Consider the following 19,299-nt stretch of genomic DNA (forward strand, 5'->3'; position numbering starts at 1 on the left):
AGTACCACTCGGGGGAAAAAAAACAAAAACATATATATATATATATATATATATGTAAATAAAATGAAAAAACCACAAAGAAAACGAGAGCGTATCCAAACGGCATAATAAAACACGTGTCGGAACATGAGTGGTAAGCGTACCACGTCAGCAAATGCTCCCAAACTACTTCCATACGCCGTTTGATATCTCGGCGGGTTTAAAAGATTTTCAAAATTCCAAACGTTTCCCCAACTCACTCTCTCTCTCTCTCTCCTCCCTCCTCCCCCCCCCGGGCGGCATTTCTAAATTCTAATCCCAACTGATAATTCACCGACAAATCTTAACCCCTAATTCGAGAAAATGAATTCGGAAACCCAGACAAAGCAAGGAAGGAAACGAAAGAGAGATTGGTCCTTGGGAGACTTCGAGATCGGCAAACCCCTTGGCAAAGGCAAGTTCGGCCGAGTCTATCTTGCCCGAGAAATCAAGGTACGATTCCAATTTGATTCTCTGTTTTTTTTTTTTTTCTTTTTCTGATGGAATTCCTTTTTTATTTTTCGTTTTTGTTTTTCTGGTTGCATTTTTTTCTTTTTTGGTTGGTTATGAATCTTGGGCAGAGTAAATATATAGTGGCTTTAAAGGTGGTATTTAAGGAGCAGATAGAGAAGTATAAGATCCACCACCAGCTTAGGAGAGAGATGGAAATTCAGACCAGCCTCAGACACCCGAACGTTCTCCGACTCTATGGCTGGTTCCACGACTCCGAACGCGTCTTCTTGATTCTGGAGTACGCTCATGGTGGGGAGCTCTATAAGGAGCTCCGGCTCAACGGTCATCTTTCTGAGAAGCAAGCCGCCACGGTGATTTTTCCCACCTCTCTGTCTATTTACACAGGGTTTTAATTGTATATTAGCGAGAGAGAAACAAAAAAAATAATAATAAATAAATAAAAAAAGAAGAAGAGGGTTTTAGTCGTAATTTCCTTTGGGTAACGTTAATTAGTCTCTTGAATATGTTTACAGTACATTTTAAGCCTTGCCCAAGCGCTGGCCTATTGCCACGAGAAGGATGTGATTCATAGGGATATAAAACCAGAAAACTTGTTGCTTGATCATGAGGTAATAATTTATCATTCCCTGGTAAACAATTTTTAAAAATCTTCCTTTTTTCTTAATTCTTTTTTTCTTAATTTGCATTCAAATGTTTGTGGGTATTGAATAATATAGTAATTCAAGTCGTCTGGAATCGTAGGGTCGGCTGAAAATTGCAGACTTTGGATGGTCTGTGCAATCAAGAAGCAAAAGACACACAATGTGTGGAACGTTGGACTATTTAGCACCCGAAATGGTGGAGAACAAGGCCCATGATTACGCTGTTGATAACTGGACTTTGGGTGTTCTTTGTTATGAGTTCCTCTTTGGTGCCCCTCCCTTCGAGGCTGAAACTCAAAAAGACACATTCAGAAGGTAATCAATAATTAATACATAGACTATATTTTCTTGTGTTCCCTTTTTGATATGGACTTTTAACCGGTAAGTTTGAACTGGGATACAGAATAATGAAGGTGGACCTAAGCTTCCCTCCTACCCCTTATGTTTCTAATGAAGCCAAAAATCTCATTAGCCGCGTAAGTTTGTGCTCCTAACCATGGTCTTAATGGTGAAAATGGATACGGTATCAGTGGGTGGTATTAATCTAATATAATTTTGTGCAGCTTCTAGTGAAGGACTCCTCAAAAAGGTTATCTCTTCAGAAGATCCTGGAACACCCTTGGATAGTCAAGAATGCGAACCCTAATGGTGTGTGCAGTAAATAAAATTTTCTATCATTTTGGCCCTACCATGGTTTAGCTGGAGGAATTGCCAAACCTGAGTTCGACTTTAATGGTGTGGGTAAAATTTTAGCCAAAGTGCCATCTTGTGTTTCCCGGGGCATAAAAGACCAAGCCTCATTTACCATTTGGACTAAAAATCTTAAACGTAAATGTTGGGAAGCTTGAGGTTCCCCATTTGTTGTTCATATAGCAAGTATGATCAGACTAACGTATCACTAGATTATTGTAACAAGTTGTTTTACTTCTCAATGTAGTCGATAAATGGTTATCTGAGTAAAAGTATTGATTTGTGATGGCTAGTTTTTGTGATTTAATCTTTTCATAATAAATTGTTAATTTGTGATGGTTATATGATAAAAAAATTTGATTATTGCAATAACAATTTCTACTTCTTCATCTTAATTTTAAAGATATAATTTCATTCCATGTGTTAATATCATCAGAAGCTAACTCGGTTGAGCGCTGCCACCCAAGCCAGAACATGCTGGGTTCGAGTCATGGGGTGGGGTGGGCATAGGGGACAGCCAAAAAAAAAAAAAAAAAAAAAAAAAAAAAGGAAAAAAGAAAAAATCATTCTATGTGTCGATGTTATCAGAAGCTAACTCAATTTGAGAAATCCGGTAATTTTGATTTTATATGGACATATATCGAATTCCCTTATATTTTTACAACTTTGCTTCATTCTTCTAGCCTTAAGAGTGTTAAGTTTTGAATCATTTTTCCACAATTAGTGGGACGTGTTTTGACAAAAAAGATCAATAAACACAACTTATTTTTACTTGTCTGAGTCATACCTTATTTATTATATGGCTGTTTCTAGCCTACTAAACTTAATGTACAAATTTTTATATTATATGATTATTTATTTTCTTCTATTTAAATTCTTATAAGATTGTATTAGTGTATTATTTAAATAATTATTAGTGGCTTTATGTTTTCTTCTTCCTATTTTTTTTATTTTTTATTTTTTATTTTTGGTGGTAAAAATGCGGATAGTGGAATTATGTTTATGCTAATAACGTTTAAAAGATATTTTATTCGACGTCATTATTAAAAAAAAAAAAAAATATATATATATATATATATATACATATAATTGGCAATAGAACATAGAAATAATGCGCCCGTTTTCGTTGAAATTACTCGACGGCTGGTTTGAGATCTGCACAACGGTCATATTTTTGAAATTCAAATCCTTTTTACATTTCCTTATTTATTTATTTGGTAATTTTTACATTTCCCTTGTATATACACGGTAGCACTGGTTGAAAAACTTTACTTCCCTTTTCTTTTTCAATTTAGTCAGATCGTCCTCCAGTTTCTTTCGTCTCCATGGCTGTCAAGCAGTTCGTAGCTCTCACTTTCCAGGTCTGTTTTCCATTCCAGTTTCCTATTCTGGATGCTTGAGTTTGTTTGGGTGTTTCATCTGTGGCTATGAGTTCAGGGTTTTTATTTTATGATCAATCGGTGTGTTTTTGTGTTGCATATTTGTGGTTTTATGCATCTATGTAATGTATTTTGTATTTCTTTGTTTCTGTGTTGTATATTTGGGTGTTTCATGCGTAGCTGCGAGTTGAGGGTTTGAATTTCTGTATTGCATGTTTGGGCTTTTTTACGAGTAAATTCATTTGACTTATTCGATGTCCAGTTGAGAACTTTTTTACTTTTGTGTTTGATTTTTTTTTTTTTTTTAATTTAGATTTTTGGTTGGTAACGAGGGAAAAATGGTGATGAAAATGATGAAAAGCTGGGGATTGAGTGGGGTGCGTTATGCTGTGCCTTTCACTGTAACCTCCAAAGGATCTGTACCATTTCTTCTGCGTGGGTAATCGTTCTGTCTATAATTACATCAAAGTTTTCTCCCTTTTTTTTTTCCCTTCAAAAATAAAAAATTAGTGTTTTTGGTTGGTGCTGGAAATTGGTTTGAGTTATCAAGGTGGTTCAGACTCATCAATGAAAAATATGAAAGAGTTTGATATGTATAAAAGAATATTGCAGCTGTCATTCTTTCTTCCTTTGGTGAAATTACACACTGTTTTTGTTCCTTTACATTGAATGTTTTCTTTCCCTATAGTTTTAATTCAATAAAACATTTTGGTAATAATAGATAGCTGTCTGCGTTTGCATATTTGGTGGTTTTTGTTAGGAAATTGAGGTATAAATTTTACAATTGCAGCTAAAGTGGAAATGAGAAAATGAAAAGTTTGTTCGTAAAATATTCAAATAAAATACATATAAAATAATTGACAAAAGAATAAAATAATTTCTGTCTAAAATAAAGAGAGCACAATTGACAATACACTCTCTCTTATAATAGGAGAAAAATACATACTCTCTCTAATAAAAGAAAGACATAAATATTTAGGAGAAATTCTTTTTGAATTTTCTCTCTAATACTCTCCTTCTTTCTCTTTGTTTCTATGTGTATTTCTCACACTAAAGATGGATATCACTCTTTACAAGGAAGAGAAAGACATATATATAGAGGCATATGGCGGTAGAGAGAGGCAGTAGAGGTTGTAAAATTCAAATTGAACTCCTTTGCTAGCTGTAGCCGTGCCACCTATATGTGCAAGTTGTCCACAAAGCTAGAAATCTCTACATTCTTCTTCCACCTCTTTTAACTAAGTTAAAATCTTAATTAAGAAGCAATCTTTAACCTCCTTTGACTAAGTCACCATCTTAATTAATAAGCAATAGCCAAAAGTGACTTTATGTGCCGCCACATATCTTCATCAGTGGTTTTAGATCAATTGCGATTGATGGTGACCGATTGATCACATAACAGGTGGTCTTAACTGCTTTTGCCCAAGATGACTTGGCCATTCGTACAATGCTCAACATCGCTTTTATCCGTTCCAATAAGGTTCTGTTCATCTGCTCTGCTACTCTATTTAGTTGTGGAGTGTATGCCATTGTAAACTACCTTTTGATACTTTCTTATTGACAGAAGCTATCAAATTCTTCACCAGTATATTCTTCTCCAATATGAACCTATCTCAAGAAGATCTGTGTTCATGGGAGATGATCATGCCTTGGAGATCGCTGGTATTGGTACCGTCAAATTGAAGATGTATGATGGTACGGTTCGCACCATTCAGAAGGTAAGGCATGTGAAAGGCCTAAAGAAAAATCTATTGTGTAAAAGAGCTCGGCTTATAGGCATCTTCTATAATGGCGACAAAGTACGAAATAAAAAAATCAATGAAAAAAAGACTACAAAAGAAATATGGGACACTCCTGAAGAAAATCTATTGTCTTTGGGACAATTAGATAATAGTAGTGCAAAACTCATATTCAAGATGAGATCATGAAAATAATTAAAGTCGCACTTGTGGTGATGAAAGCAGAAAAGATAGCTGTCAATCTGTACATGCTTAAAGGAGAAACACAACAAGAAGGAGAAGCATCTACAACATTAGCAAGCTCTCCAAAAGAATCAACGCTGATGTGGCATTGTAAGCTTGGCCACATGTCGGAATGAGATTTGAAGATTCTTGCTGAACAAAAGCTTCTTCCAAGGCTCAAAAAGGTTTCATTACCATTTTGTGAGCATTGTGTTATTAGTAAGCAGCATAGATTAAAGTTTAGCAGCTCAAATGCTAAAAACAAAGCTATCGTAGAGTTGATCTACTTCGATGTTTGGCAAGCATCAGTTTTGTTCCCACGAGGTGCAAGATACTTTATATATTTTAAATGGTTACTCTAGGAGATGTTGGGTGTATCCAATCAAAAGGAAAACTGATATATTTCCAGTTTTCAAAATATTCAAAGCGCGGGTGGAATTTGAATCTGAAAAGAAGATCAAGTGTTTAAGAGATAGATAATGGACAAGAATATACTAGTGAAGAATTTGATAGCTTCTATCAATAGGAAGATATCAAGAGGTAGTTTATAATGGCGTACACTCCACAACAAAATGAAGTAGTAGAGCGGATGAACAGAACCTTGTTGGAACAGATAAGAGAGATATTTAGAACTATAGGAATGGTCAAGTCATTTTGGGCAGAAGCAGTTAAGACTGCCTGTTGTGTGATCAATCGGTCACCATCAACCGTAATTGATCTAAAAACGCCGATGGTGATATGTGGCGGCACGTAAAGCCACCTTTGGCTATTGCTTATTAATTAAGATGGTGACTTAGTCAAAGGAGGTGAAAGATTACTTCTTAATTAAGATTTTGACTTAGTCAAAGAAGGTGGACGAAGAATGTAGAGATTTCTAGCTTTGTGGACAACCTGCACATGTAGGTGGCACGGCTACAGCTAGCAAAGTAGTTCCTTGATGATGATAAGTGGAACGAGATAGCAATGACCAAGTAGAGCGTTATCATGCTAGATTGGTTGTGAAAGGATTTGCTCATAAAGAAGGTATTGATTTCAATGAGATATTTTCTCCTGTTGTTCAACTTAAACAGTTCGTGTGGTCCTGGCAATGTGTGCTACATTTGACTTATATTTAGAGCAGTTGTATGTCAAAACTGCATTTTTTCATGGAAAACTTGAAGAAGAGATTTATATGCTCCAACCAGAAGGTTTTGAAGAAAAAGGAAAAGAGAACTTGGTTTGCAGGTTGAACAAATCTCTATATGGTCTCAAACAAGCGCCGAGATGTTGGTATAAGAGATTTGATTCCTTTATCATGAGCTTTGGATACAACATACTTAGTTCAGATCCTTGTGCTTATTATAAGAGATTTGATAATGGTGATTTTATTATTTTGCTGTTGTATGTTGACGACATGTTGGTAACAGGCCCCAACAAAGATCGCATTAAAGATTTGAAGGCAGAATTGGCTAGGGAGTTTGAAATGAAAGACTTGGGACCGACAAACAAGATTCTAGGGATGCAAATCAACCAAGACAGAATAATAAGAAGTTATGGCTTTCTTAGAAAAATTACGTGAAGAAAATTTTGCAGCGTTTCAACATGCAAAATTGTAAGCCAATTCTTATCCCTCTTTGTATTAATTTCAAGTTATCCTCAAGTATGAATCCTAGCAATGAGAAAGAGAGGATGGAAATGTCTCGAGTATCGTATAGGTAGTTTAATGTTCGCCATGGTATTCACAAGACCAGACATTACACAAGCAGTAGGAGCAGTTAGTCGGTACATGGCGAATCCTGGTAGAGAGCATTGGAATGCTATGAGGAGGATCAGACTTTAGATCTTCCCTTGGGCTAGCAGAAACATGAGCAGCATGGGAATAAAATGGCAAGTAGAAAAGATAGAAGGGTTATAGCAAAAGTGACTTTAAGTGGGAGATATATGGCGGTTCCACTTTTGCTTCTTAATGAAGTATTGGACCGATCAAAGGAGGTGGAAAGGTAGCAAGATAGAGGACAAATTCAATTTGAACTCTACTACCTTAAAAGAATTCAACTTCAAGTTGAATTCCATCAAAGGAGAAATTCAATTTCAAGTTAAACTCCACTTAAGGAGAATTCAATTTCTATTTGAATTCCTCTACCCATATGCATCTATAAATATGCACATCCCCTTAATTTGAAAATCATCCCATTTTGAAGAAGGGCTCAATTCATTCTTATGTAGAAGCCAAATCCATTCTTAGTGTGAGAAACATGGAAACAAAGAGAGAGAAGGAGAATATTAGAGAGAGAGAGAGTTAGAAATGGTTTTTCCTAAATATTTGTGTCTTTCCTTTATATTACATTTCTTGGCATGAGAAGCAAAGAGAGAGTAGGAGAATATTAGAGAGATAATGAAGAAAAGGCTTCTCCTAAATATTCATGTCTTTCGTTTGTGAGAAACAGATAGAGAGAAGGAGAGTATTAGAGAGAGAAAAAGAGTCTTTCCTAAATACTTGTGTCTTTCCTCTGTAGAGAGAGTGTGTTTTCTTCTATTATAAGAGAGAGGGTATTGTCAATTGTGCTCTCCTTATTTTAGAGAGAAATTGTTACATTCTTTTGCTATAATAAAGTTCTTCTATAATTGTCAATTATTTTGTGTGTATTTGATTGGAATATTTTACACGCATATTTCTCATTTTTTATAATTTCGACTTTAGCTGTAATTGTATGTCATATAACATAATTTCTTAACAGTTTTTAATTATGTATTACATGGTTCTATTAGGTTGTCATAGGATTAGAGGATTTTGGTTACATTGTTTCTCATCAAAATGGAACAAATTTAGCTTTTTTTCCCTCTATTTGCAATCCAATGCTTGCCTCGTTAGTTGTTGTTCACTGCCGTTTGTATTTCTTATGTGCTGGCATTTAATCTTCGCTTAGAATGGGTCTCTATTGTTTGCAATTTTTCTTCTGTTGCTAACCATGCATAATACTTATTCTCGCCTTGTTTTTCACATAAGAAAGTGGCATGTAAGACTTGATCTCACGTTTTAATCTTCTTCTTTTTCTTTTCAATTGTAGGCTGATATAGGTATATCATAATTTTCATCAATGACTTTTGAGACTAAAATCAACCTTCTCAAGCTTGAACACTCTGCAGTTAGTATTCAGAGAAAGAAGTAGCCATTAGTTATGTTGATGGAGTGGTGATTCAGAAGCTTTAGATCCATAAGAGAGTGAAAAAAACTTCTAGAAGATGCAAGATCAGACCTGAGACATATTAAAACTTGAGCAAGGAAGGGGAGGGGGATGTGTGGACCAAAATACTTCTAGAAGATGGAAGTCGTACACCTGACAACACCATGGCAGATTTTGATCCATCTTATGTGAAACAACAAGATGATTCTCCAATTCATTGATGTAATTTGATTGTATGGCAGATATTATTAGTAATAAAGGATCAGATTTTTTGGGTTTGGGAAGAAGAGACGACCGGGATTGGCATCTCTTCTTCTCTCTGTTGTGGGTGTGTCCCTTTGTCTCTCTTGCTTTCTTTACCTCTTCAATTACTGTTTACTTTCTGCTCTGCTTTTTCTTTTCTTTTTCTCTACTACTTTTCCCCTCTTGATTTTTCTCTCTGTTTTCTCTCTATAATTCATCTCTCTGCTTCTTTATCTTTCACTTTCTCTCTTTTTTTATTTTTTATTTTTTTTTCCTTCTCTACTTTCCTCTGTCTACTACTTCTGCTATCTCCGTTTATCTTTCACTTTCTCTCTGTCTTCTTAATGCTTTTTATCTCTTCATTTTCTTTCATTATATCTCTTTTCTACTCTCTCAATTTAATTTCTCTTTGCATTTTCTAGTATCTTCTCGGTGACTATTGTTTATGGGGTAAAAATAGTTTATTCTTTGACTGTCAATTTCATATTTTGTAAAATTCCATTTTATGTCCTTGAAGTTAAAATACAATTTAAAAAAAAAAAAAAACTACTATTTACTCTAATCAACTACACTTTTTATTGATATAAAAATACTTTTAACAAAAACTCTAAAAAGGCAACTGATTTCTTTTCATGGAAAAAGGAAAGGCAAAATATGTATAAATAATATTTATTCCTTTCTACTAAAATCTATTCTTTATTCTTTTTTTTTAATTGCGTTTTATTGAAATAATTTTAATAAAAAAAGGCAAATTGATTTTTTTTTTGTAATAGAAAAGGAAAAACAACAGAAAATGATCTTAAAAATATATAAATAATTTCTTTTATTTACTCTATAAATGAAACCTATATATCTTATTCACTTTTTTCGTTAAAAAACTATACTTTTCATTGTAAAAATAAAACAAAAAATGATACTCTTTTGGATTTTTTTTTTTTCGTATTGAATCTTAAAAAGGAAACTAATATATATGTAGAATAACACATATAAAATATTTTTCTAAATATTAGGTTTTATGATATTTTTTCATTTTAAAAAGATAATATATATTTTTTTCATTGAAGTAATCAACATTATTTTATTGTTATTAAAAAAGCTTTTATGTTTACAAAAAAATAAAAGGGAAACAAAATTTACATTAAAATAATTATTAACTTTTAAAAATTTAATTTATTGGATTCAAAATTTTAAACTATTAAAGCAATAAATTTGGAGTCAAGGACATAAAATTGGAATTCGACAAAATTTGATATTTTGATAGTTGGAGGAGCAAACTATTTTGCCTTATGATAGTGGTGTCAATGGGAAGGCAACTAGAATTTGGCAGAGAAACTAAAGAGAGAATTGTAGCAAGAAAATTGTGGTAGAGAAAGTGCAAAGAGAAAAGAAAGTGGAGAGAGAATAACCAAGCAAAGCAGAGAAAAAGAATGGAGAGGATAGTGAGAAAGAAAAATTAGGAGAGAAAGTAGGAAGGGGATGTAAAGAAGGTGGGGAGAGGATAGAAAGCAGAGAGAAATGAAATAGTGGGGAGGAAGCTTGGTAGCAGGGGTGGGCAAATAATCAATGAAACCGAATCGAACCGGTAAACCCGATAGAATTGAGCACTTATGGATCGGATGGGTTTGGGTCGGTCGGACGGTTCGATTCATCTAAGAGGGAATAAATAATAGTTCGGTTTGGTTTTCAGATTTAAAACTGATATTCTTAAACCATCCGAACCGAACCGAATGAGTTAAAATATTATAAAATATATATAATTACATTTATATATATATATATATATATAATAATAATTTGATTTAAAAAATTAAAAAAACACTCTCTATCTCACTGGTGTTGGGCCTTTCTCAATCTACCCCTCCTCTTTCACTCTCTGCCTCTGGAAAAAAAAAAAAAGAAGAAGAAAAGAAAAGAAAAGGGTAAAGCTCTCTGAAAAAAACACTAACTTACTGTCACTCTCGGTCACCAGCGACTACCGACGAGCAACTCCTCCAGTCACCCGCCATCTCTTCGACGATCGACGGTAATCTTCCTTACCTCTTTCTTCCATTCTCTCACTCCCAATCTCTCTCACCATTTTAATTTTCACCCTCTCGATCGAACCTCTTCACTCTCTCTGTCTCTCTTTATCTCTATCTCTTGCTCTAAAATTAAATCTCTCTATCTTTTTTACTCTCACTTTCACTTTCTCACACTCCAATCTATCCATTCTCAGGTTAGGTGGTTGACTGAAACCCTAGCTCTATCACCTTTACACTCTGCGGTGGGCCAGTGGCTATGAAACCATCAACAACCTTGATTACCATCATCTAGTCATCAACCATCATGTTATTTCTTAGGTAATTTTGCAAATTTTCATTTTCCCCAATTTTTTTCATTTTAGGGTTTAATTTCTAAAAAATCACTATTTCAAAATTATAATTTTTTTTTTGATGATCTCAATTCTCAAATATTACTTGTTTACTGACTGTTGGATTTTAATTTTTGAGAAATTTGACTATTCCAGTTGACGGATTCAAGAGGTGAAGGTGAGGTAGCTTCGTGGCTCGTGGGAGGCTGTGTCGTGCTCGTGTGTGGCACTGGCTCTGTGCTTAAAGCTTAAGGTAAGGTGTTCTGTTCTCTCAAACTCTCAATGGTTGTGGATGGATAGATTGTAGTTGGAGTTGAGTTGACTTTCATAATTTAGACTCTCTGTGATTGTGACTCTGAATTTGACTCAAAATTTAGAAATTAATTGTTTTTGTGAAATGTTGAATTGGTTATAAAATAATTTTATTACGACAGTTCATATGGTTTTAGTGTGAAATTTCATATGGATTTGAAATGCTAAATTGTATTTGTGAATTGTCTTTGAAACTCTATTTTTATGAAATTTTGAATTCAAATTCGTGAGATTGCTTGCATTTAGAGTCTTTGTAACTCCAAAATTTCTAAAATTTCAATTTTAAGAAGGTTAGCTTACATTTCAGAGTCTTTGTGACTTTGAATTCCTAAAATTGCAATTTTCAACAGGTTAGCTTACATTTCAAAGTCTTTGTGACTTTGAAATTTGAAGTTGTTGTTTAATTTGTAATGTTTGTGGAATTGTTGAATACTGTGCAATTTTTAAATATTGTGGAATATTATGGAATTGAAACTGTTTAAACAAGGTTTTTGCATGTTTGTAGTTGGAGTTGTATAATTTTAAGTATGTTAGTTTACATTTCAGAGTCTTTGTGACTTTGAAGTTTGAAATTGCTATTTAATTTGTAATGTTTGTGGAATTGTTGAATATTGTGCAATTTCTTAATATTGTGGAATATTATGGAGTTGAAGTTGAAATTGAAACTGTTTAAACAAGGTTTTGCATGTTTGTTGTTGGAGTTGTGCAATTTTAAACATGTTAGCTTACATTTCAGAGTTTTTGTGACTCTGAAATTTAAAATTGCTGTTGAATATGTAATGTTTGTGGAATTGTTGAATATTGTGGAATGGAATTGAAGTTGAAATTGGGACTGTTTAAACAATGTTTTTGCATGCTAGTAGTTCAAATTGTGCAATTTTTTTTAGAGAACCAGGCAGTTAGTTATGTTTCAATATTATATCATACAGCAGCTGATTGGTTTTAATTGTTAAGCATTATTGAGTACTAAGAGTAGCATTATTGAGTACTAGGAGTCTGAGTGATAGCAATTTTTTCAAAGCTTTAAAATCGTCTTTCTTTTATTTTAGTTCATTGCATTGTAACCAGTACATGTCTTGCCTTGAAGTGTTGTGTAATTGCTGTCTTATTTTTGTTTGTTTCCTCTTATGTAAGCAGTGTCTTATATATGCTTGATATGGACCCAGATGCCCAATCATCAGTTAATGCACTTTCTTCTCAAACCCCAATAGGCCAAAGTCCATCACCACCAGGTCCACCACCACTGTCAAAACTTACATCGTCTGATGCCAAATCGACATTACCTCCATGACCTTCATTAGGGAAAAAAAAAAAAAAAAAACCTTCTAGGCTAGCAAGTGATGTATGGGATCACTTTGTCAAAATAGAAGATAGTGATCTTGATAACCCTAGATGTGAATGCATATATTGTCATAAGGATTATGCATGTGGTTCTAAGAAGTGTGGAACTAATACCCTAAGGAACCATTTGAAGCAATGTCTAAAAAATCCTTATAAAGTAGATGAAAAGAAGTAAAAGACCTTAACTTTTGATAGGAAGTCCGACGGTAATGGTAGCAGTTTGGTAGCTACAGTTTTCAGCAAAGAGGCATGTAGGATGGCATGTGCCAAAATGATAATATTGGATGAGTTGCCTTTTAGTTTTGTACAAGACCGTGGGTTTAGACACTTTTGTAGTATTGCATGTCCTAAGTTTGATCCTCTATCTAGAAGAACCATCATGAGGGACATTTATCAATTGTACTTGGATGAGAAGTTGGCTTTAAGATCAATGTTTGTTGCAAAGAAATAAAGAGTTAGCCTTACAACTGATACATGGACTTCTATTCAAAATGTTTGTTATATGTCATTGATTGCTCATTATATTGATGATGAGTGGATGTTACATAAAAGAATTTTAAGTTTTTGTGTGGCTCCTAATCATAAAGGAGAGGCAATTGGAAAGCTAATTGAGGTTTGTTTGCATGATTGGGGTATTGAGAAAGTGTTCATAATAACCCTTGATAATGCAAGTGCAAACAATAATGTAAGTGCTTATCTTAAGAGGAAAATGGTACATTGGAAAAGTTGTGTATTGGATGCTAATTTTTTGCATATTCGATGTAGTGCACACATTGTCAATTTGATTGTGTGTGAGGGTTTGAAAGAATTAGATGACTCAATTGCTAGCATTCGTAATGCTGTCAGATATGTTAGATCCTTTCCTTCTAGATTGCAAAAATTTAAAGAGTGTATAAGTTAAGAGAAAATTGATAGCAAAGCTTTAGTATGTTTGGATGTTCCAACAAGATGAAACTCCACATATTTAATGTTAGAGTCGGTTTTGAAATTTCAAAAAGCCTTTGAGAGAATGGAAGAGGAAGATGGACATTATGCTTCCTATTTTGGAGAGGATGATAGTGGTAGAAAGAAGGTTGAACCTCCTTTTGTTTGGCATTGGGATGATACCAAAGTTTTTGTCCAATTTCTTAAGGGCTTTTATGATGTGACTCTTCAATTTAGCGCCTCTCTGCATGTTACCTCCAATATTTATTTCCATCAGATTTCTTCCATACAAAAACAATTGGATGACTTGTATGTTAGTGAGGATGACCGGTTGTGTGTTATGGCAAGGAAAATGAGAAAAAATATAATAAATATTGGGGTTCCATGGGAAATGTCAATAAATTGCTTCTAATTGCAGCAGTGCTTGATCCAAGATATAAGTTGGATTATGTGTCATTTAGCTATAGGATGCTTTATGATAATGATGAAAGTATGGTTACTGAATTGACAAATAGTTTGAAAAAGGCTTTAATGAGGCTGTATAATTGGTATAATGAAAGAGAAATGGGTTCAGATACTAGTTGCTAATCTTCCATTGGTGTTGAGTCTTGTGGAACTAGTTTGGATTGTAATAGCAGTGGATTAGAACAGGCCAACTATGCTGACCGGGTTTGGATTGCTTATTTGAAAAAGAGAGAACAAAGCCAATATAAGGAGGTAAAATATGATGTGGATATGTATCTGGCCGACCCTTGTGAATCTGGTTTAAATAAGGATTTTGATATTTTAAATTGGTGGAGGGTCAATGGAGAGAAATACCCTGTGTTAGAGAAGGTTGCAAAGGATGTATACACCATTCAAGTCTCCACTGTGGTTTCTAAGAGTGCATTTAGCACTGTAAGCAGGATACTTGATCCTTTTAGGAGCTCTTTGACTGCTAAAATGGTGGAGGCTTTGATATGTTGTCAAAATTGGCTTAATGCTTCTCCAAGTTTGAACAGATTCTTTTTAGAAGAAATGGAGTATTATGAAAGCCTAGATGCAGGTAATATAATATGCAACCGAGACATGTTTTTGTTTATATGCAAATTGTATTATTTTTACTGTTTTTATAATATTTGCCTCTGTTTGTTGTCACTCCAAGACCTATGCCAAAGCCAACCAGTGGCAACAACTCCAGACAGCAGCACCAAAAAGGATCGATTATGCATTGTGGAATGAATGGACTTGAAACTTGATAGCAGCACCAAAGTAACTCTCTTTGTTTTATTTTTTATTTATTAATAATCACATTATTAAATTTAATACTGCATTGGTTTGATTTATTTTGGTTTCTTTGTGACTATAGGCTTTGTAGCAGTGGCAGTGGAGACTTTGGCAATGACAATAGAAGAGTGGCTTTGGATTTTTAGAGGATTTGGCAGTAGCAGTAGGAGAAGAGCAGTGGCTGTTGGAATGGCAATGGCAGTGGCACTTTGGAATTATAATTTGTTATTTTGATATTTGTGTTTTGTGTCTGCATTTCTCATTCTCAATTTTGGCCGTGGCATTGGTAGTGGCACTGCATTTCTCAATCTTCAATTTTTCCTTTCATATATGTTTAATTCTTGATCAATTTATATTTGTATTATTAAACATTAGTATTTTCAATTTGTATATGTGTTGAAACTTGTAAGCTTCTAATATTTAGTTAATTACTTATATTTGATGTAGTAGCAAATGTAAAAACAATATAGAAATGCAATTTTGTATGTTTGTTTAAGAACTATAATTTGATTATTAGGTTCAAAAAATGTTCAACACTCCAAATGTGCCCATTAGACAAAAAACACGACCCATTTGATATCTAAAAATTGACCATTTCATACCTAAAACGTTGGATGAGATAGGTAAGTATAGGTATGAAAGTTGATCCAAAATTGTAGGCCCAAAAATAGACCCAGCCCAACCAGTTCAAAAATAGGTTCAAAATTATAGGCCTAAAAAAGTTAAGGCCAACTAAATTGAAAACAAGCCCAAATTCAAAAGGCCAATTATAAGCCCAAACTGAAAAACTTGAACCGAACCAAACCGATCCGTTTTACTCGGTTAAATATCCGGTTCCACTCTCACATCGGATCGATTCGGGATCAATTTTAAAGCTTACCGAACGATTGGTTCGGTTGGATTTTTCGAGTGGAACCGATCCAACCCGAACCGTGCCCAAGCTTACTTGGTAGTGAGAAAGTAAAAAGGATGCGGGGTAGAGAAGTAGATAGAAAAGAATGTTGGGGAAGGAAAGTAAAGAGAGACTAGGTAGGGGAGGTTTTGATTTTTTTTCTTTTTTTTTTTTTTCTTTTTTTTGGTACAAGGAGTGCTTGTTAATATTTTTATATAGTTTATTATATAATAAATAGTTCTGTTTCCCATTCGATTCCAATTTACTTTATTTTTATTTCATAAAAAACCTTTAAAATTTATTGTGGACGGTTATAAATATAAAAGTTATGGACAAGTAAACTAAATCAAACTTGACTCCCAATTTTACGGATCGAAGAAACTAAGCAATTAGTTGCAATGTCACATGCATTATCATAAACTAGAAGCAATTAGTTGCATTATCACAAACTACAAGTTAAAGACAATAAATCAAATACGTAGAGGATACTTCTTGAAGTTAGAGCTACTTCATATCCTGAAACCAGTTTGTCTATTCACGAGTTAAGCATTTAGACGGTGGACAAACCTGCCTCTATACAATGATAAACTTGAACAAAAACATATATTGGAGTAGAAGCCCACAAATTACATTAGACTAGTACATGCGTGCCATTCACAATATTGATTCGGTCTTCAAAAAGGATACAAAAGTCAGTAAGCACACAACTTTAGCATTACTTAGTAGCTAGTAGTTACTTTATCTATCACCAGTTATCGAAAATTTAGGCCACAACTTGGTAAGAAAAGCAAGAACTGCAAATAAAACCACTCACTTCTTGCATCACATTTTCCATGGATGGCCTGTGGTTAGGAGATTCATGGGTGCAAAGAAGAGCAATTCTTCCAAGTTTAGCTGCCTCTGATTCTGAAAACTTCCCCTTGAGGTTTGAATCGATAAATTCTTGAAATCTACAGGACTCTGCCCCTTGGCGAATAGACTGAGTGATTTTCTGTTTGCCACTGAGGATTTGAAATACAATCATACCAAATGCATATACATCACTCTTCACACTGAAGCGACCAGTGGCTGTGTATGCAGGAGCTAGGTATCCCTTGGCAGCACTGGCTTTGAGGATGAGAAGACAATAAAATCTGCAAGAAGTTTGTGCTGAGTCTGAAACCATGGCCTTATGGTGGGCATCAAGAAGCACTTTCTGAGCTGATAAATTTCGGTGAACGATAGCAGATTTGTTACCTTTGTTTCCATGTCAATGCACAATACCTGGTTCCCAATAGATATCAATTTCCAGCAGAAACAAAGTCAAAGAAAGCAATTGATGCAACACCAGAGTAATGATGTGGCTATTCATTTACGAGCCCCCAAAGAAAAACTAGGTAGTATTAATGTGGCTAGGGGCTTCTTTGATGAAATGCCGGATAGAGATGTGGTTGCCTGTAATGCCATGATATCTGGCTACGTTCAGACTGGAAATTACATAGAAGCTTTAGGAATCTTCGAGCATATGCTAAAAAGTGAAATTTCACCTGACACTGCCACACTGTTAACTGTGCTTTCAGCTGTTGCCCAATTGGGACACCTTGAGAATGGGGTTGCTATACATTGCTATCTAGAGGAAAATGGGTTTCCTATGGGTGGGAAACTTGGTGTTGCACTTATTGATATGTATGCCAAGTGTGGCAGTTTAGAGAATTCTAAGATAGTATTTGAAAATATAGAGGAAGAAAGAAGTGTTGATCACTAGAATGCAATGATTGGTGGGGTGGCAATCCACGGTTTGGGTGAACTGGCTTTTGGTTTGCTCCTGGATATGGAGAGACATTGTGTAGAGCCAGATGATATCACATTCATTGGAGTGCTTAATGCTTGTGGCCATGTTGGTTTGGCTAAGGAAGTTCTAATATGTTTTGAGCTCATGCGAAGAGTTCACAAGTTGGAGCCAAAAATGCAACACTATGGATGTGTTGTTGATATCCTTGGCCGTGCTGGGCTAATAGAAGAAGCCAGAAGATTTATGAATGGAATGCCTATCGAGCCAAATGATGTTGTTTGGAGGACTTTGCTGAGTGCCTGTAAGAATGATGAAAAATTCAGCACTGGAAAGCCAGTAGCTAAGAATCTCATTAGACAGGATTCTTGTAATTCGAGTGCTTATGTGCTTCTGTCTAATATGTATGCTGGCCTATGCACGTGGGATGATGTTCGAAAGGTTAGGATGAAGATGAGAGAAAAGAACATAAAGAAATTTCCTGGTTGCAGTTGGATAGAACTCGAGGGAATTGTTCATTCCATGCTGAACGGTTTTTGGATGCCCAATTCTGAGGTCAGCTACTCTGGAGTTTAAGGTTGAGTTGAACATGCCCCGCATTTATAGGGATTGGGCTTTTGACGAAGGCTTTTAGCACGTTCTCTAATTTCCTTCTCAATCATTGGGCATTTTTTTATTGATTGTATACTTTCATACCTATGTAAACCAAGTCCAAGTGTACCACATTTGTTTATTAGCAACAAAACATTTCTTATTTTATTAAGTTCTATAAGCTTTTCCTTCAAGTGGAGTCAAATCAATGAATATCTACGTTCTAATTTCTAAAAGTCAAACACAGAAAATTGGACAAACCACCTATTGCATGATTTTTTTATATAACGTTCCGTTTTGATTGTTAGCTTTTGTTGAGGATCTCAAAGTATTTAGTCTAAAAACTATAAATGGGCTTAGGGTTCAGTTCTATTCTTTTTTTTATTTTTTTATTTTTTCTCTTTTCTTTATTATTAGAATTAATTTTTTTCCCTCTATCTCCTCATGAAATAATATTAATTAGATGCACAGCATATGGAAGATGACAAAAAATTTTCACATGCACGCATCGCAAAACCAGCCATTCTGATGAAGTCTCCTATTTATGCGAGTCAATTTTGTTCTACGTGGAGGAAAATAATATTTGTCACATGCATTATCGTATACTAGAAATAATTTTTTTTTTTTTTGGGCTGTGTAAAAAAAAAAAAAAAAAAAGGAGTTAAAGACAATAAATCAAATGCATGTTGAAGTTAGAGCTACTTTATATCCTGAAACCAGTTTGTCTATTTACTAGTTAAGCATTAAGACAGTACCTCTAAACCACAATGATCTTTCAGACTTTACACGTAATAACATTCAACAAAAGGAGTTATAACCCCACAATAAACACAACTTTTTATTTACTAGTCTGATTCATAACTTATTTTATTATATGCCTATTTCTAGTATGTTAATTTTAATATTCAAATTTTTATTTTATTTGATGATTTATTTTCTTCCCCTTAATATCTTATATGATTTTATTAGTGTATTATTTAAATAATTTTTAGGGGGCTTACGTTTTCTTCTTTTTACTCTTTTTTTTTTTTTTTTGGGTAAAAATGGGGGATAGTTGAATTATGTTTATGCTAGTAAAGATATTTTATTCGATGTTACTATTTTTTTTTTTTTTTGAAAAAAATACAATTGGCAATAGAACATATAAAATGGACTTCTTTTTTTAACATATATTGGACTTTAAAAGAAAAAAAAAATTTGTTATAAAATTTAAGCATCTACTACAAATGAAATAATGCGATTACTTAACGGCTAGTTTAACTGTCCTGCACAACGGTCATATTTT

The 19,299-nt window shown here is 34.2% G+C and overlaps 3 protein-coding genes across 10 annotated transcripts; 2 read left to right on the forward strand and 1 right to left on the reverse strand.

Moving 5' to 3' along the window:
- Positions 1-89: 89 nt before the first annotated feature.
- LOC107423722 (serine/threonine-protein kinase Aurora-3) lies at positions 90-2,109 on the forward strand. Of its 2 annotated transcripts, XM_016033335.3 has the most exons (6): positions 95-471; positions 600-842; positions 1,005-1,100; positions 1,234-1,448; positions 1,537-1,609; positions 1,697-2,109. In XM_016033335.3, the coding sequence occupies exons 1-6, from the start codon at positions 343-345 to the stop codon at positions 1,796-1,798; spliced, it is 858 nt and encodes a 285-aa protein (XP_015888821.2). In that variant the 5' UTR covers positions 95-342; the 3' UTR covers positions 1,799-2,109. The 2 variants fall into 2 exon arrangements, with proteins under 2 accessions (XP_048334745.1, XP_015888821.2); XM_048478788.2 differs by lacking the exon at positions 1,537-1,609 and having other exon boundaries at positions 90-471.
- A 1,060-nt stretch (positions 2,110-3,169) lies between these two features.
- Positions 3,170-18,250, forward strand: LOC125423937 (pentatricopeptide repeat-containing protein At2g45350, chloroplastic-like). Of its 7 annotated transcripts, none has more exons than XR_009639692.1 (10): positions 3,170-3,184; positions 3,516-6,432; positions 6,570-7,692; positions 8,211-8,655; positions 10,540-10,593; positions 10,786-10,909; positions 11,060-11,173; positions 12,370-14,542; positions 14,642-14,748; positions 14,846-15,268. XR_009639692.1 is itself a non-coding variant. In XM_060819076.1 (2 exons), the coding sequence occupies exon 2, from the start codon at positions 17,406-17,408 to the stop codon at positions 17,997-17,999; it is 594 nt and encodes a 197-aa protein (XP_060675059.1). In that variant the 5' UTR covers positions 14,549-14,748; positions 14,846-17,405; the 3' UTR covers positions 18,000-18,250. The 7 variants fall into 7 exon arrangements, 1 of the variants encoding a protein (XP_060675059.1); XR_009639690.1 differs by having other exon boundaries at positions 11,077-11,173; XR_009639688.1 differs by having other exon boundaries at positions 11,060-14,542.
- LOC132804572 (receptor-like cytoplasmic kinase 1) lies at positions 16,310-16,820 on the reverse strand. The gene is made up of 2 exons (XM_060819254.1): positions 16,470-16,820; positions 16,310-16,327 (listed from the first exon to the last, which is right to left on the reverse strand). The coding sequence occupies exons 1-2, from the start codon at positions 16,818-16,820 to the stop codon at positions 16,310-16,312; spliced, it is 369 nt and encodes a 122-aa protein (XP_060675237.1).
- Positions 18,251-19,299: the final 1,049 nt, after the last annotated feature.

This window comes from Ziziphus jujuba, chromosome 7 (genome assembly GCF_031755915.1).
Source record: "Ziziphus jujuba cultivar Dongzao chromosome 7, ASM3175591v1".
Lineage (NCBI taxonomy): Eukaryota > Viridiplantae > Streptophyta > Magnoliopsida > Rosales > Rhamnaceae > Ziziphus > Ziziphus jujuba.

Bases quoted from the DNA above. Each gene is read 5' to 3' on its own strand.
- LOC132804572 (XM_060819254.1), bottom strand. From the start codon at position 16,820: ATGGTTTCAGACTCAGCACAAACTTCTTGCAGATTTTATTGTCTTCTC.
- LOC107423722 (XM_016033335.3), top strand. From the start codon at position 343: ATGAATTCGGAAACCCAGACAAAGCAAGGAAGGAAACGAAAGAGAGAT. The intron at 843-1,004 runs GTGATTTTTCCC...ATATGTTTACAG, and splicing joins CTGAGAAGCAAGCCGCCACG to TACATTTTAAGCCTTGCCCA. The intron at 1,610-1,696 runs GTAAGTTTGTGC...AATTTTGTGCAG, and splicing joins CCAAAAATCTCATTAGCCGC to CTTCTAGTGAAGGACTCCTC.
- LOC125423937 (XM_060819076.1), top strand. From the start codon at position 17,406: ATGATTGGTGGGGTGGCAATCCACGGTTTGGGTGAACTGGCTTTTGGT.